Source organism: Anastrepha ludens, chromosome 4, assembly GCF_028408465.1.
Source record: "Anastrepha ludens isolate Willacy chromosome 4, idAnaLude1.1, whole genome shotgun sequence".
Lineage (NCBI taxonomy): Eukaryota > Metazoa > Arthropoda > Insecta > Diptera > Tephritidae > Anastrepha > Anastrepha ludens.
Window position 1 is genome coordinate 123,241,908 of NC_071500.1, and position 24,000 is coordinate 123,265,907.

General features: G+C 37.7%; 1 protein-coding gene across 2 annotated transcripts in view; it reads left to right on the plus strand.

Moving 5' to 3' along the window:
* Nucleotides 1–21,220, plus strand: part of LOC128860966 (nucleosome-remodeling factor subunit NURF301) — a 34,749-nt gene extending 13,529 nt beyond the window's left edge. The window contains exons 6-15 of one of the 2 annotated variants that reach the window (XM_054098787.1): nt 25–143; nt 1,570–3,022; nt 6,765–6,895; nt 10,255–10,483; nt 15,329–15,675; nt 15,888–16,096; nt 19,650–19,796; nt 19,879–20,242; nt 20,318–20,402; nt 20,489–21,220. In XM_054098787.1, coding sequence (XP_053954762.1) covers nt 25–143; nt 1,570–3,022; nt 6,765–6,895; nt 10,255–10,483; nt 15,329–15,675; nt 15,888–16,096; nt 19,650–19,796; nt 19,879–20,242; nt 20,318–20,402; nt 20,489–20,691 — 3,287 coding nt within the window. In that variant the 3' untranslated portion in view covers nt 20,692–21,220. Of the gene's footprint in view, nt 1–24; nt 144–1,569; nt 3,023–6,764; nt 6,896–9,585; nt 9,630–10,254; nt 10,484–15,328; nt 15,676–15,887; nt 16,097–19,649; nt 19,797–19,878; nt 20,243–20,317; nt 20,403–20,488 lie in introns of those variants that run through there. The other variant, XM_054098788.1, reaches the window with a different exon arrangement.
* The last annotated feature ends 2,780 nt before the right edge of the window (nt 21,221–24,000 follow it).

Consider the following 24,000-nt stretch of genomic DNA (forward strand, 5'->3'; position numbering starts at 1 on the left):
TAATGATTTATTTTATTTTTTTAGGTGTTGTCACGAAAAAATTACCAGTGAAACAGGCAACTCCAACAAATTCGCCTGGCATTCTGAAACAAATAACGGTCAAGCCTATACAAAAGACTGTTCCAGTGCAAAGTACTCCGAAGGTATGTAATATAACATAATCTTTTTAATTTACTTTCAGTGTTTATTAAGAAAGCGGGACTGATTATTCGGTGAAAAAATGTGTCGTTTTGTTTTTTATAAAAACCAACAGCGAGCCGTTACTTGTTTCTGACAGCGGCCAGGTTTTTATGGAGATATACAGTGGTTCAAACGTCTAATCGTACATGCAGAGGGCTCATCTTAAATATTAGTTTTAAAAGAGAAAATTTGTTTAATTTAAAATAATATACACTGATTTTATTTCATAATAACTTAATTTATTTCGTCATATACAAAAGTTTTAAGTTTTCACAACATTTTCTTAAAAAAAAAAAGCAACAGAAATTCATGTCCAAACGAATAATCGTACATAAGTAGACGTCGACTGGATACCGTTATCCTATAAGCATTTTTTTTTTTTTTTCAAAAAAAATTTCTTTTTTGGCAGGTATTATTCACAGACGAAAGTAAATTTAATTTAAAAGGGTCCGATGGAAAGTGCTACTTATGGCGAAAACCCAATGCAGAATTTGATTGTAAAAATACAAAGCCTACTATGAAACACGGTGGTGGATCAGTTGTGTGTGGGGGTGTGTTTCGAGTTCAGGTGTTGGAAATATTGAATTTATTGAAGGCAATATGGATAAATACAAGTATTTAGATAATTTAAAAAATAATGTGAATCAAAGTGCCGAGCGATGGGGATAATAGACAATTTTGCTTTCTACCAAGACAACGATCCGAAACATACATCAATGGTTGCGAGGATGTGGCTTATTTATAATTGTCCAAAACTACTCCAAACCCCCGCACAATCACCTGATCTTAACGTAATTGAGCATGTATGGGAGAAATTGTCTAGAAGATTAAAGGACAAAGTCTTTCGATTAAGTTATTATGAAATAAAATCAGTTGATATTATTTTAAATTAAATAAATTTTCTCTTTTAAAACTAATATTTAAGATGAGCCCTCTGCATGTACGATTAGACGTTTGAACCACTGTATATTCAAAGCAATAGCTCCAAATGATGCGAACTTCTAAATTGGATAACTATTAAAATTCTTGGAGATCATCTGAAGAAAACAAAACATATTTTTTTAGGGAACACCCGGGCTATTTAGAAACCATCCTCGAACTTTTTGAAATAGTTCATAGTTATGTGGACGATCATTTGAATTTGAATTCCCTAACTTTACTTAACTTTATGTTATTTGAAATTGTCATTACTTACGCCTGATGTTATTCTTACCATTACATTTAAGTGATATTCGGGTTTCTAAAGGGTTAAGTGTTACTACTGTAATATTGGCCATATGAGATAATGCGTAGGAAAATATTAATACCTTGTGTAAGATCGTGTTCCTAATTTAAAATCAATACAAATATATTTATTTGACTCACATTTTTCTTATCATCTCAATTTAGTCTGTTGTCACACCTGTAAATACCCAGTCCAAGCCTGCCACCCCGAAGGCGGTTGCGCAGGTTATAAACCAACATGTTGCCGTAAATCCAACAGCAACTGTGCAAAAACTTGTTACACAAACAATACCTTCTGTCAGTGCAAACAGCAGTGCATCAACCGCTGCAAAAATAGCCACAAGTTCACAAGGTATTCCACAATTCATTGTTCAGCCTGGACAGAAGTTATTAATGGGACAAAACCAACAAGGACAAAAAGTTCTCATAACTACCGGCGGACAACAATTGACTCAACAACCTGTGGTTTCCAACATGCAGAGCATACAGCAACCACAGCCGCAGCAGCAGCCACAACAACAGATTATAGTTAACCAAACGCCAACTGCAGCAACAAATCAAACCAGTACTGCACCACAACAAGCTGCCACCCAAAAAGTAATACAACAAATTGTGAATACAAGTAATGTACAGCAACAAATTGTGATTGGCGGCCAACGTATTATACTGAGTCCAGGCCAAACAATAGTCACACAAAGATCGGTGCCACAAAATCAGACGGTTCAAGTTGTACAACAACAACAACCACAACAACAAATTGTGCAATCGACTACGACGCAACCCACACACCAGCAACAAGTAATCGTGCAGGCGACAAGTCAACAGCCGAACCTCACGCAAGTGCAACAGCCGCAAACGCGAGTGGTCAAGCAGATAATGGTACAGCAGCAGCAGCAGCAGCAACAACAACAGACAATACAAACTACAAACAATCACATCGTCGAGCAAAGCACACAGCCACAGCAACAAGTGTTGAAGGTTCAACAACAACAAACAACTGCAACACCTCAAACGGCGAATCAACAACTTGTAGTTCAAAACTCCACATTGGCACAACAGTTGGCCCAGGGTAAATTACAGGTGGCAACTATAAACGGTCAACAAGTTATCATAAGACCGCTAGGCAACAACCAAGCACAGATTGTGGCGCACATTAAGACGCAAAGCGATGGCAATGCGCATATCATAACGAATAGTACTTTGGAAACGCCACAACCATCGCCAGAAAAATCTGCACCGGCTGTAGTGCAGCAGCAGCAACAGGTACAACAAAAGACACAACCTCAGCAGCAAGTCATACAACGTACAACTGTCACACAGCAATCTCAACAACAGCATATAACAACACCGCAACAGCAACAGCAGCAACAAACAACTTATATAAATCAAGAAAGTGTGCAGCAGCATCAGACGGCGTCAACACCAACCAAGGCTATGACAATTGAAGAAAGCCTATTACAGGGACAACCACCAGGCACGGTAATCAAGTGTGTCACAGCTCAAGTCATTCAAACCGAGCAAGGACCACGAATTGTGCTGCAGGGTTTAGTCGGCAATGATTTTACACAACAACAGTTGGCGTTGGTTCAACAACAAGTAAAGCAACAGCTTTTGAAAGGTATAGTATATGTTGTATGTAAATTATTTATTCTCTCCGTGCTAGTTAAATTACCTAATTTTGTTTTCCTTGCCCATAAAGTTAGGTTAGGCTGGCTGATCTGTAAAAAGATCTCACTTAGACCCATTGTGGGTCCTTGCCAATAAATTAAATTTAAGAAATGTAACATTACAATTTAATGACGTTCCTAGTCGAAACATAGGGTGGAGGCGTTGACAAATATTGAATGCCAAATACCTCGAAAATGATAAAACTCTCTTATGAAACACTGATATATCGAATTTTTTGCGGGTGATTAATCGCTTGCCTGAATCTAAAAACAACGTGACTTTACGTTGACAATTTATTTTGAGTTTGGAAAAAAGAGTAAATTTTTTTTCATTTTGAATTGAAAGGGTGTCGACAGTTAGTCTTCGAAATGGTATTTAATTAAATTACACAGGATGGCTTTGCTTACTGTACTTGCTTTGTTTGGCTTTGAAAACTTGTATGGCCAAATGGGCGCTTTCAACGCTGTCATAACAATCAATAATACATAATACTTTTTTGAATCATGATGTTAACTAAAGAGTGATTTTTTAAGAGTTATGGGAAAGTTTTTCAAAAAAAAAAACACACGTAAAATTCAGAAAAATACATGAAATTTTTATTTAAATCGATAGTACAGTCCATATAATTTAATGTTTGAAGATTATTTCAAGCAAATGTTGACCGCGACTGCGCTTCAAATGGTCCATCCGCTTAGTCCAATGTTTCGGCCGGTATCTCACATATAAATGCTTTAATGCTGTCTTCCAATGCGTTAATTGAAGGAGGCTTGTCTGAATTGACTTTAACATAGCCTCACAAAAAATAATGTAAAGGCGTTATATCGCACGATCTGGGTGGCCAATTAACAGGTCCCGAACGTGAAATAAAATGTTCACCGAACTCGCCTCTCAACAAGTCCATTGTTACGCGTGCTGTGTGGCATGTGGCACCGTCTTGCTGAAACCACATGTCATGAAAATCAAGCTCTTGCATTTTGGGCAAAAAAGTTGGATATCATTTCACCGTAGCGCTCACCATTCACAGTGACGTTGCGATTTGCAGCATCTTTGAAGAAGTACGGTCCAATGATACCTCCAGCCCATAAACCGCACCAAACTGTGACCTTTTCTGAATACATTGGTAGCTCTTGCAATTCTCCTGGCTGATCTTCACTCCAAAATCGACAATTCTGCTTATTTACGTACCCATTGCTCCAAAAATGAGCTTCGTCGCTGAACACAATTTTTCGATAAAAAAGTGGATCTGCGGCCAACTTTCCAAGAGCCCATTCACCAAATATTCTGCGTTGCGGTAGGTCGTTCGGCTTCAATTCTTGCACCAGCTATATTTTGAAAGGCTTCGCACTTAAATCCTTTCGCAAAATTTTCCACATTGTTGAGTAACAGAGGCCCAATTGCTGCGAACGATGAAGAATCAATAATTGATGGTCATCATTAACACTGGCCGATACAGCTGCGATATTTTCTTCAGTTCGCACTCTACGTAAGCGTGTTGGTGGTTTGATGTCCAATAATGTAAATTTGGTTCTTAATTTAGTCACAATAGCTCGAATAGCCGCTTCAGTGGGTCGAATAAACTGACCATAAAATGGAAGAAGCGCGCGATAAACTTTCTTAACAGAACACGCATTTATAAATGAAAAATCTCTCTAATATGCTTAAAATTCACAAATGAGGCTAAACCATAACAAAATAAATAAACGACGACGGTGTTCAATTCCTAATATCAAGCGCTGCAAGAAGAACATTTAGCTTCGCCGTCCTTCAAATGCTTCAAGAAGCAAAGCTGGTCTGATTTCATATATTTTAGTACTGTTCTATTCATTTTCGACAGTTATCGAAGTCAGCCTACATTGGGCCAGCACCTTAAGCATCAGTTACACCAACAATACACAATATTTAATGATCATTCAATAGTGAAAAAGTTAGATCGCGTCAGATCCGAAATAATTGGAAAAAAAGAAAAACTATTTTCCTATCGTCGGTCAAAAAACTAAAAATGTTGAAAAAATTGTTCGAGCTCCCTCAAAATTCATATACCTACACTATGGAGCAAAAGTGAGCACAAAAAAGATATTTAAAAAGATTCAGCAGAAATTTTAATACCGCTTTTAAGTTTTTAGTATTATTTATTTTTTATATTACTATACTTAGGTGTAGGAACTTGATTACATTATACTTATAAACTTAACATTATATTCTATATTATTAATTAATAAAAACCAAAAAAGGAATTTAAATATACATAGTTAAAACTTTAATAACTCGTTATTCCTCCTTTTGCCTTTATTGTTGCACTCACACGTTTCGGCATGCTTGCTACCGGTATTTCTTCCTAACTTATTTGAACTCTTTCCCACAGTTCATGAATGCTATTTGGGGCCTCATCAAAGTTACCTAACCGTCGTTTCACTATAGACCACAAGTTTTCTATAGGATTGAGGTCAGGGCTTTGAGATGGCCACTCAATGGTCTCGTAATTCTGGGTTTTTATAAAATTTCGGACGAGCTTTGAGGAATGCTTGGGGTCGTTGTCCTGTTGGAAAATTACTTCATTCTCAGGAAATTCCATTTGATGATACACCTCTTTCGTCATGATTCCTCTAATAAGCTCTAACGGTCCTACTCCGAAATAGGAGAAACATCCTCAGACCATCAGTGATCCGCCACCATGTTTAACCGTTTCTATTACCTGATGACCCTGGGTGGCTCTTCCTGTGTCAGACCAAAAATATCGTATGCCATCTGAGTTAATCCGATTAATTTTGCATTCATCAGACCATATCACTCGTTTCCAGTCTTCTATAGTCCAATGCTGATGAGCTAAGGCAAATGACATTCGAGCCTTTCTGTTTTTGACAGAAAGTTTTGGCTTTTTATGCTTTTTGGCGGCAAAATATCGAACTTTTTTTAGTGCCCGACGCGCGGTCCAAGCAGTAGCCTTATTTCCTATGCTTTCAGCAGCTTTTTTTGGTGTTTTGGTTTTTCCAGCCATTAAACTTCTGGCCATGTGCCTTGCATCTTGGTCAGATAGGATACGAGAGCGGCCATTTTTTGCACTTGGCCCTTTAAAATTTTTATTTTTTTTTTAATTTTCATCACCATATCTTGAGATATCCGTAGCTCAGAAGCAATTTGTCTCGTTGATTTGCCTTCTAAAATTAATTCTCCAGCTTTTACCACTTTTTCATTATTAATTTTTCGCATTTTTCACAAAATATAAATTTTATTCACAAAATGAACCTTAACGAATGAAAACCACAACGCAACAGAAAAATAAAGGAAGTAACGAATACAAATCTACCGAAATAAATAAACTTGTTATTGTTATTAACGGTTAACTTCCAAATCATAAGGGGAAATAGAGTGAGGGCAAAAGTGATTACATGTTGCTCTTAAATGCTCGCTGCTTGCAAATTCTTCTGTTATACTATAATTGTTGTTTTTGTTTCCTAGTATTTTGTAACACACTAATTCCAAAAAAGGTGGTACCAGTTTTAATAAAAAACCATGCATAGCGCTGAAATTGATTATAATACAGCTGAATTGTAATTTTGTGATCACTTTTGCTCCATAGTGTATATATTTAAAAAAAAATTTTAAAGTGGCGACTGTATCTACTGTATGCTCCTAACATTTTCTATTCCTTCTATCGACCTTCACCCTTGGTAATTCATCTTCTCCTTTTGTAGCACAAGAATCCAGTGGCAAACAAGGCGTGCTTGGACCAACTAAAATTTACTTGGCTGTCCAACCACCAAACGCTGTTTTGAACTCGCAACCGCCACCATTAACACCAGTTCACCAATCTTCACATCAACAAGTGAGTAGTTGTTGAACAAAGAAAATGATAAAAACGCAAGAGGATAAATTAAAACAAAAAAACATAATTTAAGTGTAAAATTTTCCACTTTACAATTTAATTATTTAATATTTTATACACCGAAACAGACATTAGTGTTTTATTATTTATTAAAATTAAAACCAACGTATATATTAATTTAAACCTAAACAGTTACTATAATAAAAAAACTCATACTACATATGTACTTACACATACATATGCATAGATTTATATCTTTCATCTTAGAAATAATTGAAATATGTTAAATTACATACATAGCTACTTAATTTGGAAAAAGTTTACCACTATTGCAAATGTTATTTAAAACCGAGCAAAAGTGAAAACGAGATTCAGCTTGAAGAAATTAACATTCCAAAAGCACGCCGGAAGTTTAAGTAAAATGACTATATTAGTTTAGAAAGAGTGTAGGGATATGATTCTACAAAATATAGAAGTGCCTATTCTCATATGAGTGGCATAGCAAGTAATTGTAAGAGAAGAGTACTTCCTTCATATGAAAACAATTGAGAAAATGTTTAATAAATTGTTTAGAGTAACAGTTATTTTTATCTTAAACGCAATAGCCACAGTTGGAGTCTTTTTGCGCAACATGCAAGTAGTAGGAGCCATAGAACATACATATGAAAAAATGTTTCCTAACAGCAGTTAACCTTCGGCAGGCAATGTCAAACCTCCTCAATGATTTTGTCATAGAAAATGGTGTGCTATTCGCAGGTCTCAAAACTATAGACCCCTAGAGCATAGCATCAAGATGCAAACCATAACTAAAAGTAGCTTGACCTAAAGAGCTGCGAGAGAAGATGTATACGGCGAGAGGAGATGCCATGTACATTAGTTTATCTGTAATGATTTCCACAAGAATCTTGATGGATATAAATCAGGGTCTCGGTTACGTGAAACCGACTGTCGTGGGAACGATAGTTTTGTGAACGTTATTGGATGAGGCCTTATTTATGTCTTGAAACACTGTGACGGGCGAGTGTTTTTTCCTGCTACAACTATATACCAAAATGATTTAGAAGTAAAGGTATTGGTACCGTTGCTTTGCATCTATGCATCTCTGGAAAAGCCCACTCGTTGTTTCGCTTTCCTTTTTTTTTGCTCAGACAGAAATGAAGTAATTTGCGCTTAAATTAGCTGCTTTCTTTTTTCTTTGCCTTTTCTTATACTCACATTGATTGGTAACACCAGTTTCTTGTACTCATTTCCAAGCAAAAAGATATTCATTAATCAAATTGAATATAATTGACCAGTTTTCAGTTTCGAAATATATTAAATATTTTCGGGCGTTTCCATTTGTGGAAGCAGATCCTTTAATTATGTTTGACAAAGTATTGCAAGTATATAGTGTAGAAAACTTGATAGGTAGATGTCTAGGATTTGTGTTTAATTTTTAATTAAAATAATAAAAATATTATTATAATATTAATTAAAAGAATATATGAACCACCATCATTTATACAACCACAATTACTCAACATTTTACGCCCAACACACATGGTTAAAAATATATTATTTTTCTGGTATTATTTCACTTGTTAATTACATTAAAATTATTATTAATTATTACTTTTAATTTTAAGCCTTAAAAGTATCAAATCGTTTTGTAATGTAAAGCGCTTTTTGCAATAAATTGACTTAATGATACCGAAAATTGTTTTAATTGTAATTTTCACATATTTTGGTTTTCTTAGTAAATAAACAACAAAACAACAAAAGAGAAGAATAACTTCATAATAAGTAGAATGTCTAAAACAAACAAAAACAAAAAAATATTAAAAAAATAAGATACTAATAATACTGGTAATAAAAATTTTGTAAATATTAAAGCACAGAAACAAAAAAAAAAATTGATGTTTTGTTAATTACCAAAAATTAATTAAATAAACAGTATTTGTGTAGCACACAATTATTACTGTCCACGTCTTGTTTGTTGTATCTGAGTAAAAGTAAATGAATGAAACATTTGCATTGTAAAATTATGTAAAATAGTATAAAAACTCGTATTCGGATTAGTTGGATGATTATTTGTAATTGGCCTTTGTGTTGACAAAAAGCGCTCGCTCAAATTGTAAACAATGAATTTAAAGAAAAAATATGAAAAATGTTAATAATTTGTACAAATGCAAAATGCAGCTTACTAATGCATCAGAAAAAAGAATATAATCGGTTTATAACACATTAAATTTAAAGTAAAATTTTTTAATGTGGCCATTCAAGAAATCTTAAAAAAGTAAATAAAATTTGAAGAGATTAACCCAACCATGACGGTAAAGAGCAGGCAAAACAAAAATATAATAAAAAATAAATTTATTGAAAAAAATATAATTGAAATTAAATACTAAGACGACAAGCTAAAAAAACGTATATTCAAAAAGAAGCAACTAAAACACAAAGGCTTATCCATAAATTAATCATCTCATCTAATCGAATAAAACTCAAATTTTTACGATCACTTCGATTTCATACGCCCTGTCCAAGCAAATTGGCCAGAATAATAAATTTCATTTTGTTTGTTTTCTCTCAAATACAACGCAACAATTATCGATTATAAAAATTTACATGAATATTAAAAAAAAATAATAATAATAATAAGAAAAATGCTGCTTTTTAAAGTCATGTTAATCTCTTCGAAAACTTTTTTAAAGGTTTCCTGGAATAAGTACTACAACTGATCTTTTAAAAACACAAGGTAGGTGCGCGGGTGAAACGCTTCCACTCAACATTACCACAAGCATGTGCGTATAGCATTTTGCATTTTTACAAGACTACTTTTCTAATAAGTAACGTAAGAAAATACAGTTGATACCGTGCAAATATTGCCCACACCACTTAATTGCAATTTGTTTAATAGAAAATCTCGCTTGCCTAAATATGGAAGCTAACGTGGCATTTATTTGTTGGCATTATTGAAAACATTTTGGCAAATAAATTTAATTAAAATTTTGTATTGCAAAAGTACTATTTTGTAAGTTTTGTCCACATAAAGCTGATTAGGCTCTAGCCTAATCTATCTATGCTAAATTGAAGTGCACTTAATTGGTGGGTCGAAAAAGGCGAATTGCAACAAAGCGGAGTCGACTGTAAAATTTTAATTTTAGTACATTGTATCGCTCATTTGCCGCAATAATTTAAAAATATTAGGGTGTTCTTGTAAAAATAATTAACATTTATAGCGTGGTACATAAGACATATCCGTAGTTAGTGTCTTTAAAGCATCAAGATCGCCTCTTCGATGCTTTGTAAAGACATATCAGCGTTGGTGTGATTTGTAAATGTGTACCGCCTTATAAAGTAAATAATTTATCGACTTACAGGCGCCCTTCCTAGCTAAGACAACGGTGGCTGAACAAAGTAGCAGTAGCGTTGAATTTAATGCCAATAAAAATGATGCAACAAAAAACCCAGATAAGCCAGATTCAACCATCCTACAAGACAATCAAATTCAACAAATGCCCCAAGGGAATAGCACAATAATAAACAATCCTACTGCGGTCACTGGAACTCAGGATTTGATTGTAACCTCACCTGGATATATACAAATATGTAAGTTTTTGTGTTTTGATCGCTTTGACGGTGAAGATAAATTTAAAAATTAACTCAACTTGTTTGTTTCGAACTAAGTCAACATTTAAGTTGCGCTATTTACTTATTATTTCATTCATCTAGTACGCATTCATATTTCTGCAAATCTCTATCGGCTTTCGAAATAATTTAATTTATGCGCACAGTGCTTTCATATCGCGCGCACTTACTTAAAATCATAATAGAAAATCCAAAATGTAGAGAAAAATGCTTCAAAATATTCAATTTACTATGCTTCTCTAAGTAAAAGTAAAGGCATTCCCATGGCAAGCACCGGCATGGCTGCCGGTTCTACGTTACCGGAATGACTCGGGTTTTCCCCGACCAAGGGCTGCCGCCCCAGTATACTAGCCCTGTCTAGTGAACCGTATATCACCCCACCCCTTACGTCACAGGAGCAAATCCTCGCAGCAATCGTGCTCCAAATGCTTCTCCTCAGGGCTGGAATCGAATCCAACCCTGGGCCAAAAGTATTCTAATGCTGCGTCTGCCACAAACGGCTTCACCCGAACTCCACCTCGGTTAGGTGTAACAAGTGCAACGGGTGGAGCCACCTTAAGACCTGTTCAGGCATTAAGTCACATAGGGAGTGGTCCACACGGTATGTGGCCACGTGTTGCTCCCGCCAGCAGGCGTCTGATGCCTCCACGGCTACTATATCCCCTGATAGGCCGGCACTACCAACCGTCACCACAACCCACACCTCCACGGTGAGGAGCCTATCGGAGCAACACAACTCCCCCTCAACCCCTCCCCTTCCTCCCTGCTCCAACCCCAGTGCGGGGACAAACCAGCAGCTCCTGGTCCCCCGCACAGTCTGTTCCGTGTGTCAGACCGTAATACCTCGGAATCTGGTATCAGTCCAATGCAATTCTTGCAATGGCTAGTGCCATTTTCGGAGATGTTCCGGCCTGCGCACCACCCGTGAGTGGACAACTGCCTATGTTGCCCCCTGCTGCAGAGCTCTGCACCCACTACCGCCCCCGGAGGCGCGGCCCCAAACCACCATCAGGCCGCAACAACCACAGTGGATTGCGCAGCAGTTCCAACGTAGGCAACCCCACGCGTCCCTCACCCCCCGAATTACACAGACCTTACCGAGAAGCTTCAAGCTTCTCCAATTTAACTGCAACGGACTCACGAGTAAGCTCGACTAGAAAGTTGGCTTTATGAGCCGGCACAGTATTAAAATAGCTGCGGTCCAAGAAACAAAGCTGCACGCTAGGTCATCTCTGATCACCAGGGATGGCTATAACGTGCACAGACACGATCGCGAGCGAGACAATGGTGGTGCGCGAGCTATTTTAGCCGGCTTTTCATACTGCATCCTCCGGTCGACAGAACCAAACGCCGTGCTACCAGAAGGCTGCACAAACTGACGAACGACAGTGCGCCACTTACTTTCTCCGGTGATGAGGTTTAGGGAGCCATCAACAAATCGAAATCATCAAAAGCCATTGGCCCTGATGGATTAAACGCGCTGATGCTGAAGCATCTGGGACCTCTGGGAGTAGGATTCCTCACAAGGGTTTTCAATCTGTCCCTGGCCACTCTCATCATCCCTGACAAGTGGAAAGCAGGGAGAGTGGTCCCACTACTGAAACCTGGGAAACTCGCCAACCAAGGAGAATCTTATCGGCCGATAACTCTCCTTTCCCCAGTAGTGAAGACACTTGAAGCCCTCCTACTCCCACTGTTCACGAAACACCTGGCCCCAGCCCCACATCAGCACGGATTCCGACGAGTGCATAGCACCACCACTGCACTCACCGCCATAAACGCCCAGATAAACCGCGGGCTTAACCAAAACCGCCCCTGCGAGAGGACTGTTCTAGTAGCGTTGGACCTGAAGAAGGCTTTCGATACAGTCAGCCATTCCATGCTACTAGATGATATTTATCGGTCCACACTCCCGCCAGGGCTGAAGAGGTGGTCCGCAAACTACCTGAGCGGTCGGCACTCGTCAGTGATTTTTCGAGATCAAACATCAAAGCAGAGGAAGATTAAGCAAGGTGTACCGCAGGGTGGTGTCCTTTCTCCCTTGCTGTTCAACTTCTACATCTCGAAGCTCACCCAACCACCAGCGGGAGTTTCCCTGATCTCATACGCTGACGACTGCACGATAATGGCGTCGAGCAATGACATTGATGGCCTGTGTTCCAAAGTGAACAACTACCTCACCAACCTTTCTCGCTTTTTCACTGCGAGGAATCTCCAACTTTCCCCCACCAAGTCCACGGCGACCCTCTTTACCACCTGGACAAAGGAGGTCAAGCTGTTCCTTAAGCTAAAAGTCGACGACACACCAATTCCGACGGTAAATAACCCCAAAATTTTGGGTGTAACCTTTGACAGCTTGCTCTCCTTCTCTGCGCACCCAAAATCGCAACAAGGTCCTCAAATCGCTGGCCAGCAGCACTTGGGGCAAAGGCAAAGAACTGTTGCTTTCGACATTTAAGGCAATTGGTAGGCCGGTTCTAAACTATTCTGCGCCTGTCTAGTCGCCTGGAACTAGTGATACGCAGTGGACAAAGCTACAGACATGTCAAAATACCGCCATTCGGACAGCGACCGGGTGCCTCCTGATGTCTCCCATTCAACACCTACATAACGAGGCACAAATGCTCCCAGTAGTAGAGCACAATAAACTGCTCAGCAAGCAGTTCCTGCTTGGATGTTACCGCAGATTTCACCCCTGCAGACACCTGCTTGAGCCAGAGCCGCCTCCCAGGCACGTCAGGAGACACCGCCTAGACTACGCTGACGAAATCCAGGACAAAACTGACCGCAACCTACTGGACCGGACAGTATTTAGACAGTCAATAAACGACATCCACCGAGAGACCGTCACCACCTTCATGAACTTCCGTCCTGTGAATGTCGTAATCGGAGTCCAACCACCACCCATTGCAGACGAAGAGCTCCAGCTTCCCCGTGAGACTCGTGTAACACTGGCACAACTACGTTCTGGATAGTGTAGCAGGTTAAACTCCTAAATATCCAGAATTGACCCCGACATACCAAACACATGTCCGGCATGTGAAGGTACCCCGCACGATACTAACCACCTCTTCACATGCCCCCTCAAACCGACTCATCTAACCCCCCTCTCCCTCTGGACCCAACCTGTCGAAACAGCATGTTTCCTGGGCCTACCCCTAGATGAGCTAGATGAAGATGACCGGTGATATGCCCACACTGAAAGGGCTACCTATGCTGTTAAAACAACAACAACATGTAATCTGTGTTCCAATGGTCAATTATCGGGATCTGGATAAAAATTTGCACGTAAATGCTACCCAACGTTTTGTTTCTGATAGAGATCTTGCTCAATATATGATCGGTTCTGTTTTGTTTTTCATCGTTAATTTGGCAGCACAGCGTTTTGTAATTGGAAGCACTGAGAAGTGAATGTAAACATAAGGCCTCTTCGATTCACCAAGCGTTAGCACGTGGCGAATAGATGAAGCAACTAGTCTAAATAAACATATGTTAGTAGGACTGGAAAAGAGCTGCCAGAAATTACATTTGTCTGGAAGCACTTAATGAGAATTAGTAAGAGACACATTTGTTGCTTCAACATGTGATGCTCGTGCTATGTCAATACCCTTTGTGTTCCCATTATTCTCAATGTTCAATGTTGATTGTTGACTAAAAATTAAGCAATTGCCAGGTATGTGAACACGGGCAACACCAAAAGAGAATTCACAATGCTGAAGCAACAAAAGTCTAATGTATTAACGCGGTCTAATGACCCTGTATTTCTTTTCACCCTGTATTCTTTGCACTTTCTCTTTTTAAGAAGTCTTCGAAAATCTTCGTGCACCTACACGATGACTTTTTGTTTTCTGCTTTCCTTGCTGCTGGATGTTCTATTGAGAATATTGCTGCTGTAGCGCAAAGTGTTGGTGAACAACCTATAGCTAGCAACATTGATATCACGACGTTCTCAAAAATTAGGCATTCCTGAATCGACTATTTGGCAAATTTCACTTGTAGGCTTGCTCCTCATGGTAGACATTTAAGTCATGCAACCTGAAAGAAATCTAAGTTTTTACAAGTTTTATTTTAAAACAACATTTTAAAGTTATTGGTTGTGCTGAAATTTTGATTTCATAAACTTATAAGAAAAAAAAACAAACAGAGGGTAAAAATAATTATTATTTTGATGTTAGTATAGCTACTACTTCTGGTGTAGTAGTTTTTTTATCGTCGATCAGATCAATTGAAAATATTTTAAAAATATCTGTATCCTTTTTAGGCTGGCATTAATCACACCCATGTACCAACATTTCACAACGAAGTAGTTTTCCTATTAACATATGTATGTATATCTATGTCCTTAGAAATTTTGGCGAAAACTTCATGGTGATGTTTTGTAAGGTTTCAATTCATATATGTAGCCAATTCTACGCAGGTAGGCATTTTCTTGTGACGAGAATCTCAAAGATCTATTATAAGACACAGCAAATTCAATGTCAGATTTAAGTAAGTTATTTATTACTACGTAGAATGGTTTATTTATTCAACGGCGGAAGGCATAACATAAACATAAACTAAACCACAGAACATAAAAAAAAACTTTTTTAAAATTAGGAAAAATATCAGCAATTTTACTTCCCTCTTGTCCAGGAACCCAACCTAATAATAATGTGTTGAAGTTCGAAAGTTAAGTTAAGTTAAGAAAGGTTATAGCCAAAAAAAAAACTTGTAACAGAATAGTTAAAATTCATTTAATTGTTTCTTTTTTCGTAAAACAATTCCATAATCAGGCCATTATTTTAATAATCGTTTACTCTCTTAAAGCAAACAGCAAAAATTTACTTACTAAAGGCAGCTCTAATATGAATATTGTTCACGATGAACCACGTCAGCAGCTGGACAAGTCCACAAGTCAACAACAAACAATACCCGGCACTCCGGTCAGCAGTGTTTCGAGCAAAAAGCGGCACTTATACAAAACTAAAAATGAGAATGGTGACTGGAACCAGCAACAGCAGTTGCTGCAACGCACATCGAAAAAGTCGAATGTAATAAACGATCAGAACGTCATCACCGCGTACTCGACAAACAATACACTCAGGGATAGCAGTGTTAAGCGGGGCGATTTATTGTTGCTCGATGACAATGAGCAGCGTAATCAAGCATTAAATGTAAGTTCGTGAGTCGCATTTATTTTCCTCTTGTATGTGTACTCACCATAGATATTGCTCTATAATTTATATTTCAGTGTTTAAAAATAAAAATGCATTTAAATTCATTTACATTTATAAATGTAAATGGTATTTGTATCATCGCACTTGAACTGCATGTAAAGTGATGTTAAAATTAAAAAAAAATTTCATTTTTTAATTTCTTTTTGCAGCAAACACTAGAGCGTCACAAAGATCTCCTAAAGAAGAGTATATTAAAAAAGCGTTCGCTTTTGGAGCGTAATTTACAACATGAAATCAAAGAGGAAATGAACACAGAATTATTAAGTTCCTCAGAAAAGGTGGATGCAAATAAAAAGTTCTGTAGCACCGCTGGCGGTGGCTCTAGTGGTGGGGGCCTAACAACCAATGAAACAAAGAAGTAAGTACACAAAATTATAATGTATTTGGAACTGAACTATTAAACTGAATGTTACACAGTTTTTTTTTCGACCGATTTAAATTCACATCATGTAAAAATTATCCAGTCACTTAATTTCGCTCTCAAAGAGAAAAATATCAAAAAAATTACATGCACGCAAAACCAGTAACAATTTGCAAGTTTTACGAACAGCTCATTAAATTGTTGGCGGGGAAAATCACAAAAAGTTAAAAAATTTCGGTTGAGCTACCTACCAAAAAAAATTAAATAAAACAAACAATATACAAAATAACGAGCTTAGTATCACATGATTTTATTTGACCACAATAATTTGTTCCGCCTCAACATTGCTGTCATATGAAGACCATTCCATTAGCAATTGTACCGTTGTGGCAATCGCAGCTTTCTTCCTTGCTCCATATGAGTATATTGCCAATATTAAATTTAGACCTTTGACTCAATTCGCAAATTTTAATTCGTGTTTATTTTTACTTTGCGATCAGCTCTTTTTCTCAATTGCAAATTCTTACATTAAAAATTTTCCATTAAAAGCTTGCAACTTTTTCCAGTAAAAACTTGCAATTTCCCCTCAAAATGAAGTGTCATTTTGCCTCTCACTTTCCTCTCTTTGCAAGTTTTTTGTACACATGAACTCCAACAATTAATAATTTGTAACAATTTGCTTCATGAACAGACTTAATGATAATTAATGTTGAATAACGGCTTTAGAGATAACTGAAAAATGTTGATGTATGGTTATGCGAAGCATTCATTTGTACAATAAATATAAATCGTTTCTGAATATTATTACGATAAATTGTGAAACAAAACGTTTCCACAAAAAAATTTTTTGATTCAAGTACTATTTGAAGTTCCAGTTACAAAAATTCTCTATTCCATAGGTGCTTTCAATGGGAACATAAATAATAGCACAATGTCAATTTGTCGATTTGTCAATAGTCGATTTTTGGGATTTATTTTTTTTTTGTAAGTAGGAATTATTATTCGAGGATAGGACAAAAGGCAATTGATTATATCGTCCCCTTAGTATTAAAATAGCCTATAAATTTTTTGATGTTTTGAGAAAATGAATTTCAAACTTTTTGTCGAAAGTAGCTCTCACTCAAATCTCGTTATGTCTGTAAATATTTATTATTTTTGACTGACGTTTTGACGCACTTTGTGGAACTAGAATTTGACCAAATTTTGACCACATATAAAATCGACGATGGAGAATCCAAAAATTCAATAAAAAAATAATAGCCTATGAGCACATAGGCTATTGTTATACTAAGGGGACGATATATGTATTAAACTATGTTGATGTAAATTTTTATTTCTTAATATTGAAAATTGACAAATTTATGTAAATAAACGTAACGAGTTAAAAAAATGCCATCATGTGGTGGCAGCGATACAGCAATGAAAAATCATCAAAAAACCAAAAATTGTATTAATCTACACGATAGTGGCTATCGTTGTACGTAGCCGTTTTTTTTTGACAAAATAGTGGTGATTTGAATTTCGATGTGTGTTTTTCACCATTTTTTTGATTTTCAACAGGCCCAAAAAAATAGTTACGGAGCCGAACCGACGGGCGCTCATTTAAGCGCACACAGAATCGGGAATTAAGCGAATTTTGCTTTAAAATTTGTACCACATTTTCTTGCGTAGTTATACTAACAATTTATGCAAAAAAAAAAATCGATTTTTTTTAATTTTCATAGTGGCGTTCCCCCTTGGGGTTAGCCACATTTTATTCGAAGCTGTTTTTTTCGGAACTTGTATATATGCATGGTTATAGCGAAGATCTCAGCTTTAATTTGAGTATAAGTTGAAAGTATCTAGCACGTCAGGATTTTGAGAAAAGGAGAGATAAAGACACACAAAAACTCGTTTGTTTAGGTTTTTACCTTCAATTTCTCAAAGGCATAATGTGATAGACACTTTTTAACCCAGAATCGAGTTCAGCGCCCCAAAAATATATCTGAAACTACGCCTAATCTCCTTGCATGATTTACTATGAGACAATGTCCTGTTAGTGCCCCTACTAAGGTCCTAATTTGAAGTCTACTCAATTTTATAATACTCTTGGACAGACGTAGATTTAGCCTTGGCCATATTTGCCTAGCAATTTCACAGGTGTTAACGCTAATCCATCTTTGATTTGCAGAACTGATTAGTGCGTCTTTAATAAGAAGCTTACAAGAGGTACCTCCATAAAATTACTTATGTTTGGCATACAGGTACCTTCTCTTGCAAGTAGGTCTGCCCTACAGTTCCCTGGTATATCTCTGTGGCCTGGAACCCAGGATAAGATTATACGATATTGCTTGGCCATCTCATTTAGAGATTGGTGACAACGTAAGACACTCCTTGATGTTGTTTGGAATGCATCCCGGGCTCGTAGGGCAGCTTGGCTGTCTGATAGAATGCTGTTGATGATATTCTGTTTATCTTTAACCATTTGAAGGTTTCATGAATAGCCTTTATTTCCGCTTGAAAAACACTACAGTGATCGGGTTGTTTAAAAGATTCACTAATAGAAAGCTCTTCGCAATATAACCCTGGTGTCCATTCTAGATCCGTCCGTGTAAATCTTAACGGGTGTGGTGGGTGTTGGATCTTCTTCAAGCCATTCCAGTCTAGAAGGGATTTTCATTAGGAAATTCCTTTCGAAGCAGAGAATGGGAGGGTGATAATCACAGTCACTGAGTATATCCGTATAGGAGTCTAAGATGGTTGAATGTCCATGTGTGACAGTCCTCCATTGTGAGCTCGCTTTGAGCCTTAAAGCAGAGCAGGCCGCTGAGTATTTGCAGAAGAGATCTAGGGGTGGCAGATGTAATATGATATCCAAAGCCATGGATGGCGTGGTTTTCATGATGCCACATATTGCTAATTCCGCTGATCTCTGCACAATATTCAATAAATTAGAATAGGTTTTTTTCTGCATAGCACACCACCAGACAACATTTCCATATAGACGAATGGGTCTGACGACAGCAGTGTAAAGCCAATAAGCAACCTTAATTTTAATTCCCCAGGTCTTACCTAAAGCTCGCTTACAGGCATCAAAAGCTAGGTTCGCTTTCCTGACTCTTTCTAAGATGTTTGACTTCCAAGTCATTTTCCTATCTATGTTTAGTCCCAAGTACTTGGTTTCTTCCAAAATCAGAACAGCTTCCCCCTTGAGCATAATTGGACTTAGCTGAGGGATTCTGTGTTTCCTAGTGAACAATATGAAATCTCGGTTGACTCACTCCTAGACTACACTTTTCTGCTCACCTAGAAAGTATATCTAAAGCAGGTCTCTTAATGTAGATACAAATTTACCAGATACAGCAATAACAACATCATCGGCCTAAGCTATCACCTTACAGCCCACCGATTTCAGTATTAACATAAAACGCTGAGAGGACTATGACTAGGGACCTAGGGCTGATGCTAAGAGTTATGCGCAGAAATTTACCACAATGATTTTTTGTTGTTGTAACTTTTTTTTTTATTGAAAATAAATGGCTTGGGTATTCATAATTCTATTTAATTTCAGACCAACTAAACAGTTAAAGAATCACAACGCTCCTCTATCACCATCAATGACACCGTCCAAAAATCCGCACGGAAGATCACAGAAGAAAGTCAATAAGAAGAAGGAGAAATTGTATTGCATTTGTCGCACACCATACGATGATACGAAGTATGTTGTTATCTGCTGTGATATTTTTTATTTAACAATTAAAATTCGAAAACTATTTTTCCCCCATTCATTCTTAAAAAAGGTTCTATGTTGGCTGTGATTTGTGCAGTAACTGGTTCCATGGTGATTGTGTAAACATTACAGAAGAAGCATCTAAAAAATTATCTGAATTTATTTGTGATGATTGCAAGCGAGCTCGCGAGACCCAAGAACTGTATTGTTCGTGTCGCCAACCGTATGACGAGTCACAATTCTATATCTGCTGCGACAAATGTCAAGATTGGTTCCACGGTCGTTGTGTGGGTATTGTGCAAAGTGAAGCAGAGTTTATCGATGAATATATTTGTCCACAATGCCAGCGCAACAATTCGGTAAACTTGGCAAATATGAAGAATTTAGCCGAAAATGAGACGATCGAATTGAAGAAACTTATTAAGCAAATTCAGGTAACATGCAATTAAAATATTTTTAAAATAAAGCTCAGCATTCCTTTACTGAATTGTGTTCTTCTAAATTTGCAGTCACACAAGAGTGCATGGCCTTTTATGGAGCCAGTGGACCCAGAAGAAGCGCCCGACTACTATAAAGTCATTAAAGAACCTATGGGTGTGTATTATATATTGTTTTTAAACTACTATATAAAGATTGGAATTTCTAATTTGAATTAAATTTTATTCATTTAAATTGAATAGATCTACAAAAAATTGAGAAGAAATTGGATACAAACGTGTACACTAAATTATCGGAATTTATTGGTGATATGACGAAAATTTTCGACAACTGCCGCTACTACAATCCAAAAGATTCATCGTTTTACAAGTGCGCCGAGACTTTGGAAGCATACTTTGTGCAAAAAATTAAAAATTTCCGGGAAACTGTGGTTAGTCAAAACTAAAATAAACTAAAATCCACTGTAAAAAATGCCGTACCAAGCGTTTTGCGGTCAGTGTTGGTGCAAATAATGTAAATAGCTATAATTGTTGCATAATATACTGTATAAGAACGTATTATGCCTATTTTGATTAAAGCTCACCACACGTAGGTTAGTTATATAGATTTAAGCGTGTTTTTCATAAAAAAAAGAAAAAACAAAAAAGTCATCAAGAAAAGAACTTAAAGTAAAGCTAAAACATTGTGTAAAAATCTTACTACATGATTTTCTCCTGTAAATAATTGATCAATGCATTTAGCTGCGATAGTATTAAGAGCAAAATACAAATACACATACATGTATTGTATTGTATGCTTTTTCTTTTTTAATTTGAGAAAGTATTAATAAATACTAAAAGAAGCAAATGTGTAATTTTATTTATTGCCGCAGATTATATTGTACTTTACTCGTCTAATTTTTGTTATTGTAACAACATGAAGTTTAAACTAAACTTGTATTCAAAATGAATGAATCTTATTTTATTGAAACGTAATATAGTTTCACATTTTTTAATCATTATCGCTATATGACATTGGATCGGTTTATGAGACCAGGGATACTCCCTCTGCTGGCTGGGGGAGTTTCGAAATATAGAAATTGAAAAGTAAGGGTGAACACCCCCTGCGTTACACCTTGCTTTATTTTCCTCTGCTTAGATGTTTGGTCTCGAAATATCACCGACGAATGACGACCACTCGGGTAGTTCGCGGACCACCTCTTCAGCCTTGGCGGGAGTGTCGACTGTAAAATGTCGAAAGCCCTTTTTAGATCCAACACTACTAGGACAGTCCTCTCGCAGGGGCGGTTTTGGTTAAGGCCGCGGTTTATCTGGGTGTTAATGACGGTGAGTGCCGTGGTGATGCTATGCACTCTTCGGAAACCATGCTGGTGTGAGGCTGGAGGCAAGTCTTTCGTAAAGAGTGGTAGGAGAAGGGCCTCAAAAGTCTTCACTACTGGGGAAAGGAGAGTTATCGGACGATAAGACTCCTCTTGGTTGGCGGGTTTCCCAGGCTTCAGTAATGTAACCACTCTCCCTGCTTTCCACTTGTCAGGGATGATGAGAGTGGCCATAGACAAGTTGAAGACCTTGGTGAGGCATTCTACTCCCGGTGGACCCAGCTTTTTCAGCATCAGCAAGCAAGTGGCGCACTGTTGTATGTCAGTTTATGCAGCCGTCTGGTAGCACTAAGTTTGGATCTGTCGGCCGGAGGATGCAGAATAAATTGCCGGCTAAAGTAGCTCGCGCATCTCTTCGGGTCCGAGGAAGCACGACCGTTGAAGGTGATATCCACCTTGTCGTTCTGCCTCGTCGGGTTCGACAGGGCCCTTACGGTGGACCAGAGTTTGCTCACACCAGAGGTGAAGTTGCAGGACTTCAGATGCTGATTTGGTCCGCTTATATCGGGTTACCAGTTGCCGAATTGAGATCCTTTATCCGAGGATCCCCGGGATCGGCCTGGCGTAGGAGATCACGCGCATTCGCGGGAACAGCTGCTTCAGCTGGGAAATCGGGACGTATGTCCCGGATCCTTCCAGCGGGTATGAAGCGAGCCGCAACGGCTGTGATCACCTTGCGGAATGCGCGTTCGTCTGCGCGCATATCGGTGGGAATTGGGAGAGCGGCGAAGATATATTCGGTAAATACCGCGAATCTGGTCCAATCAGCTTTGTTAAAGTTGATATATGACCGATGATCCGCGAAACAAAGTCGTCAGGTCTCTCGATCGAGATGATAATGGGCAAGTGGTCTGATGCAAGCGATAGCATAGGTCGCCGGGTTATGCTATTTATCAGACCATCTTACGTATCACTGCAACCCTTACAGGTCAATGGAAGGTAGGTGATCATGCAGACAGACTTAACCTTCTTTCAATCCCATCTGCAGAAGTTGTCAAGTAGAGAGGGTGAAAGAAAGTCTTTTCCACTATTTATACGAGTTTAGCTAGAGCAAGAAGTTGCTCTTTCGGTAAGCTTTTCCTTTTAATGAAATCTCAGACTTGGGACCATAAGCAATGTTTAGTAAGCTGCTATAACAACAACAGCAACCATAAGCAATGTTCATTTTCTCTGCCACCTCTCGGATGGTTGATTTGCGGTTATTGATCAACTTTCTTTCAATTTATTGATATTTTCATCAGTTTTCGATGTGCACAGCCTCCCACTACTCACGATCTCTACTGAAGCGTTCAAGTCTCGCGTTGCAAATTCAAATCCATTTTTAAAACTGTAAAAAATCGGAAACACATACAGAGGTAGTTTACTCAAGACGGCCTAACTTTTACAAATGACAAGCACTGGCGATAAAATTTTGATAGAAATATTAATCACAGATGTGGGTACCTAACAAAATAGAAGCAGAACTCAAGTCCTTAGAGCGTCAACCGCCAGGGAACTTTTTAGCAAAGGTACATTTAACAAGGTAAAAGTGACAAGCCTGCCGAACTCTATCATACCTGCCAATTAAGTCGAAAGTATGTGAACAAACAAATCAATTCTTTGCGATGTATGTATGTATTATACCATTTCAGTTTAAGCTCAATATCGTTTGAAATTAGATTGTAAATAAAAGATGTTTAAAATTATTTGAAAATCAGCATAATTTTAGCTATGTTCAGAAACGCATTATAATGCGCAGTACTTGCAGCGCTGGCAGCACTGTCAATGTGACAATTCATGCAATTGATAGATTTGTTGAAAAATTGCAAATAGATTTGTTGCATTTATGAACGCGCTGTGCAGTAAAATGGAATTGTTAATAAGTTTGGTCATGGACGATGTATGTGAGGAAAAAACCTATAGTCTTTTATTAAATTTTAGAAAAAAAACCGTGTAAAGCTTAAAAGAAGGACATATCTTGTCAAAAGTTTAATATATATAGTTTTAATAAAAGCGCTTTTATTCTTTCTTTCTCCAAAGCAAGTTTTTCTCTCTCCACAGCCAAGACTTCATCGTGCCGGGCCTGTTCTTTTATCGCCTCATCTTGTAAAACATTCATAATTTCGCTATTTGCAGTTTTTCGAGACTGTGCGGTTGTACGACTTGAAGTTTGTGGAGAATTTGATGGCTCAACATCATTAGGTTCCGTTAATATCGACATCGGCAGCTCAACTGAGCTTTGTAAATTTTGAGTGGGCACATTGATTGAGTGCCTGGTACCATACACCTTATCAAAGTCTTCGTAGTGAAGCCATGATGTTGATTCTCTACCGGATGTATTGTTTCTTTTTTTTATTCGCTTATATGTGATGAGTAAATTAGAAAATTTTCGCTGGG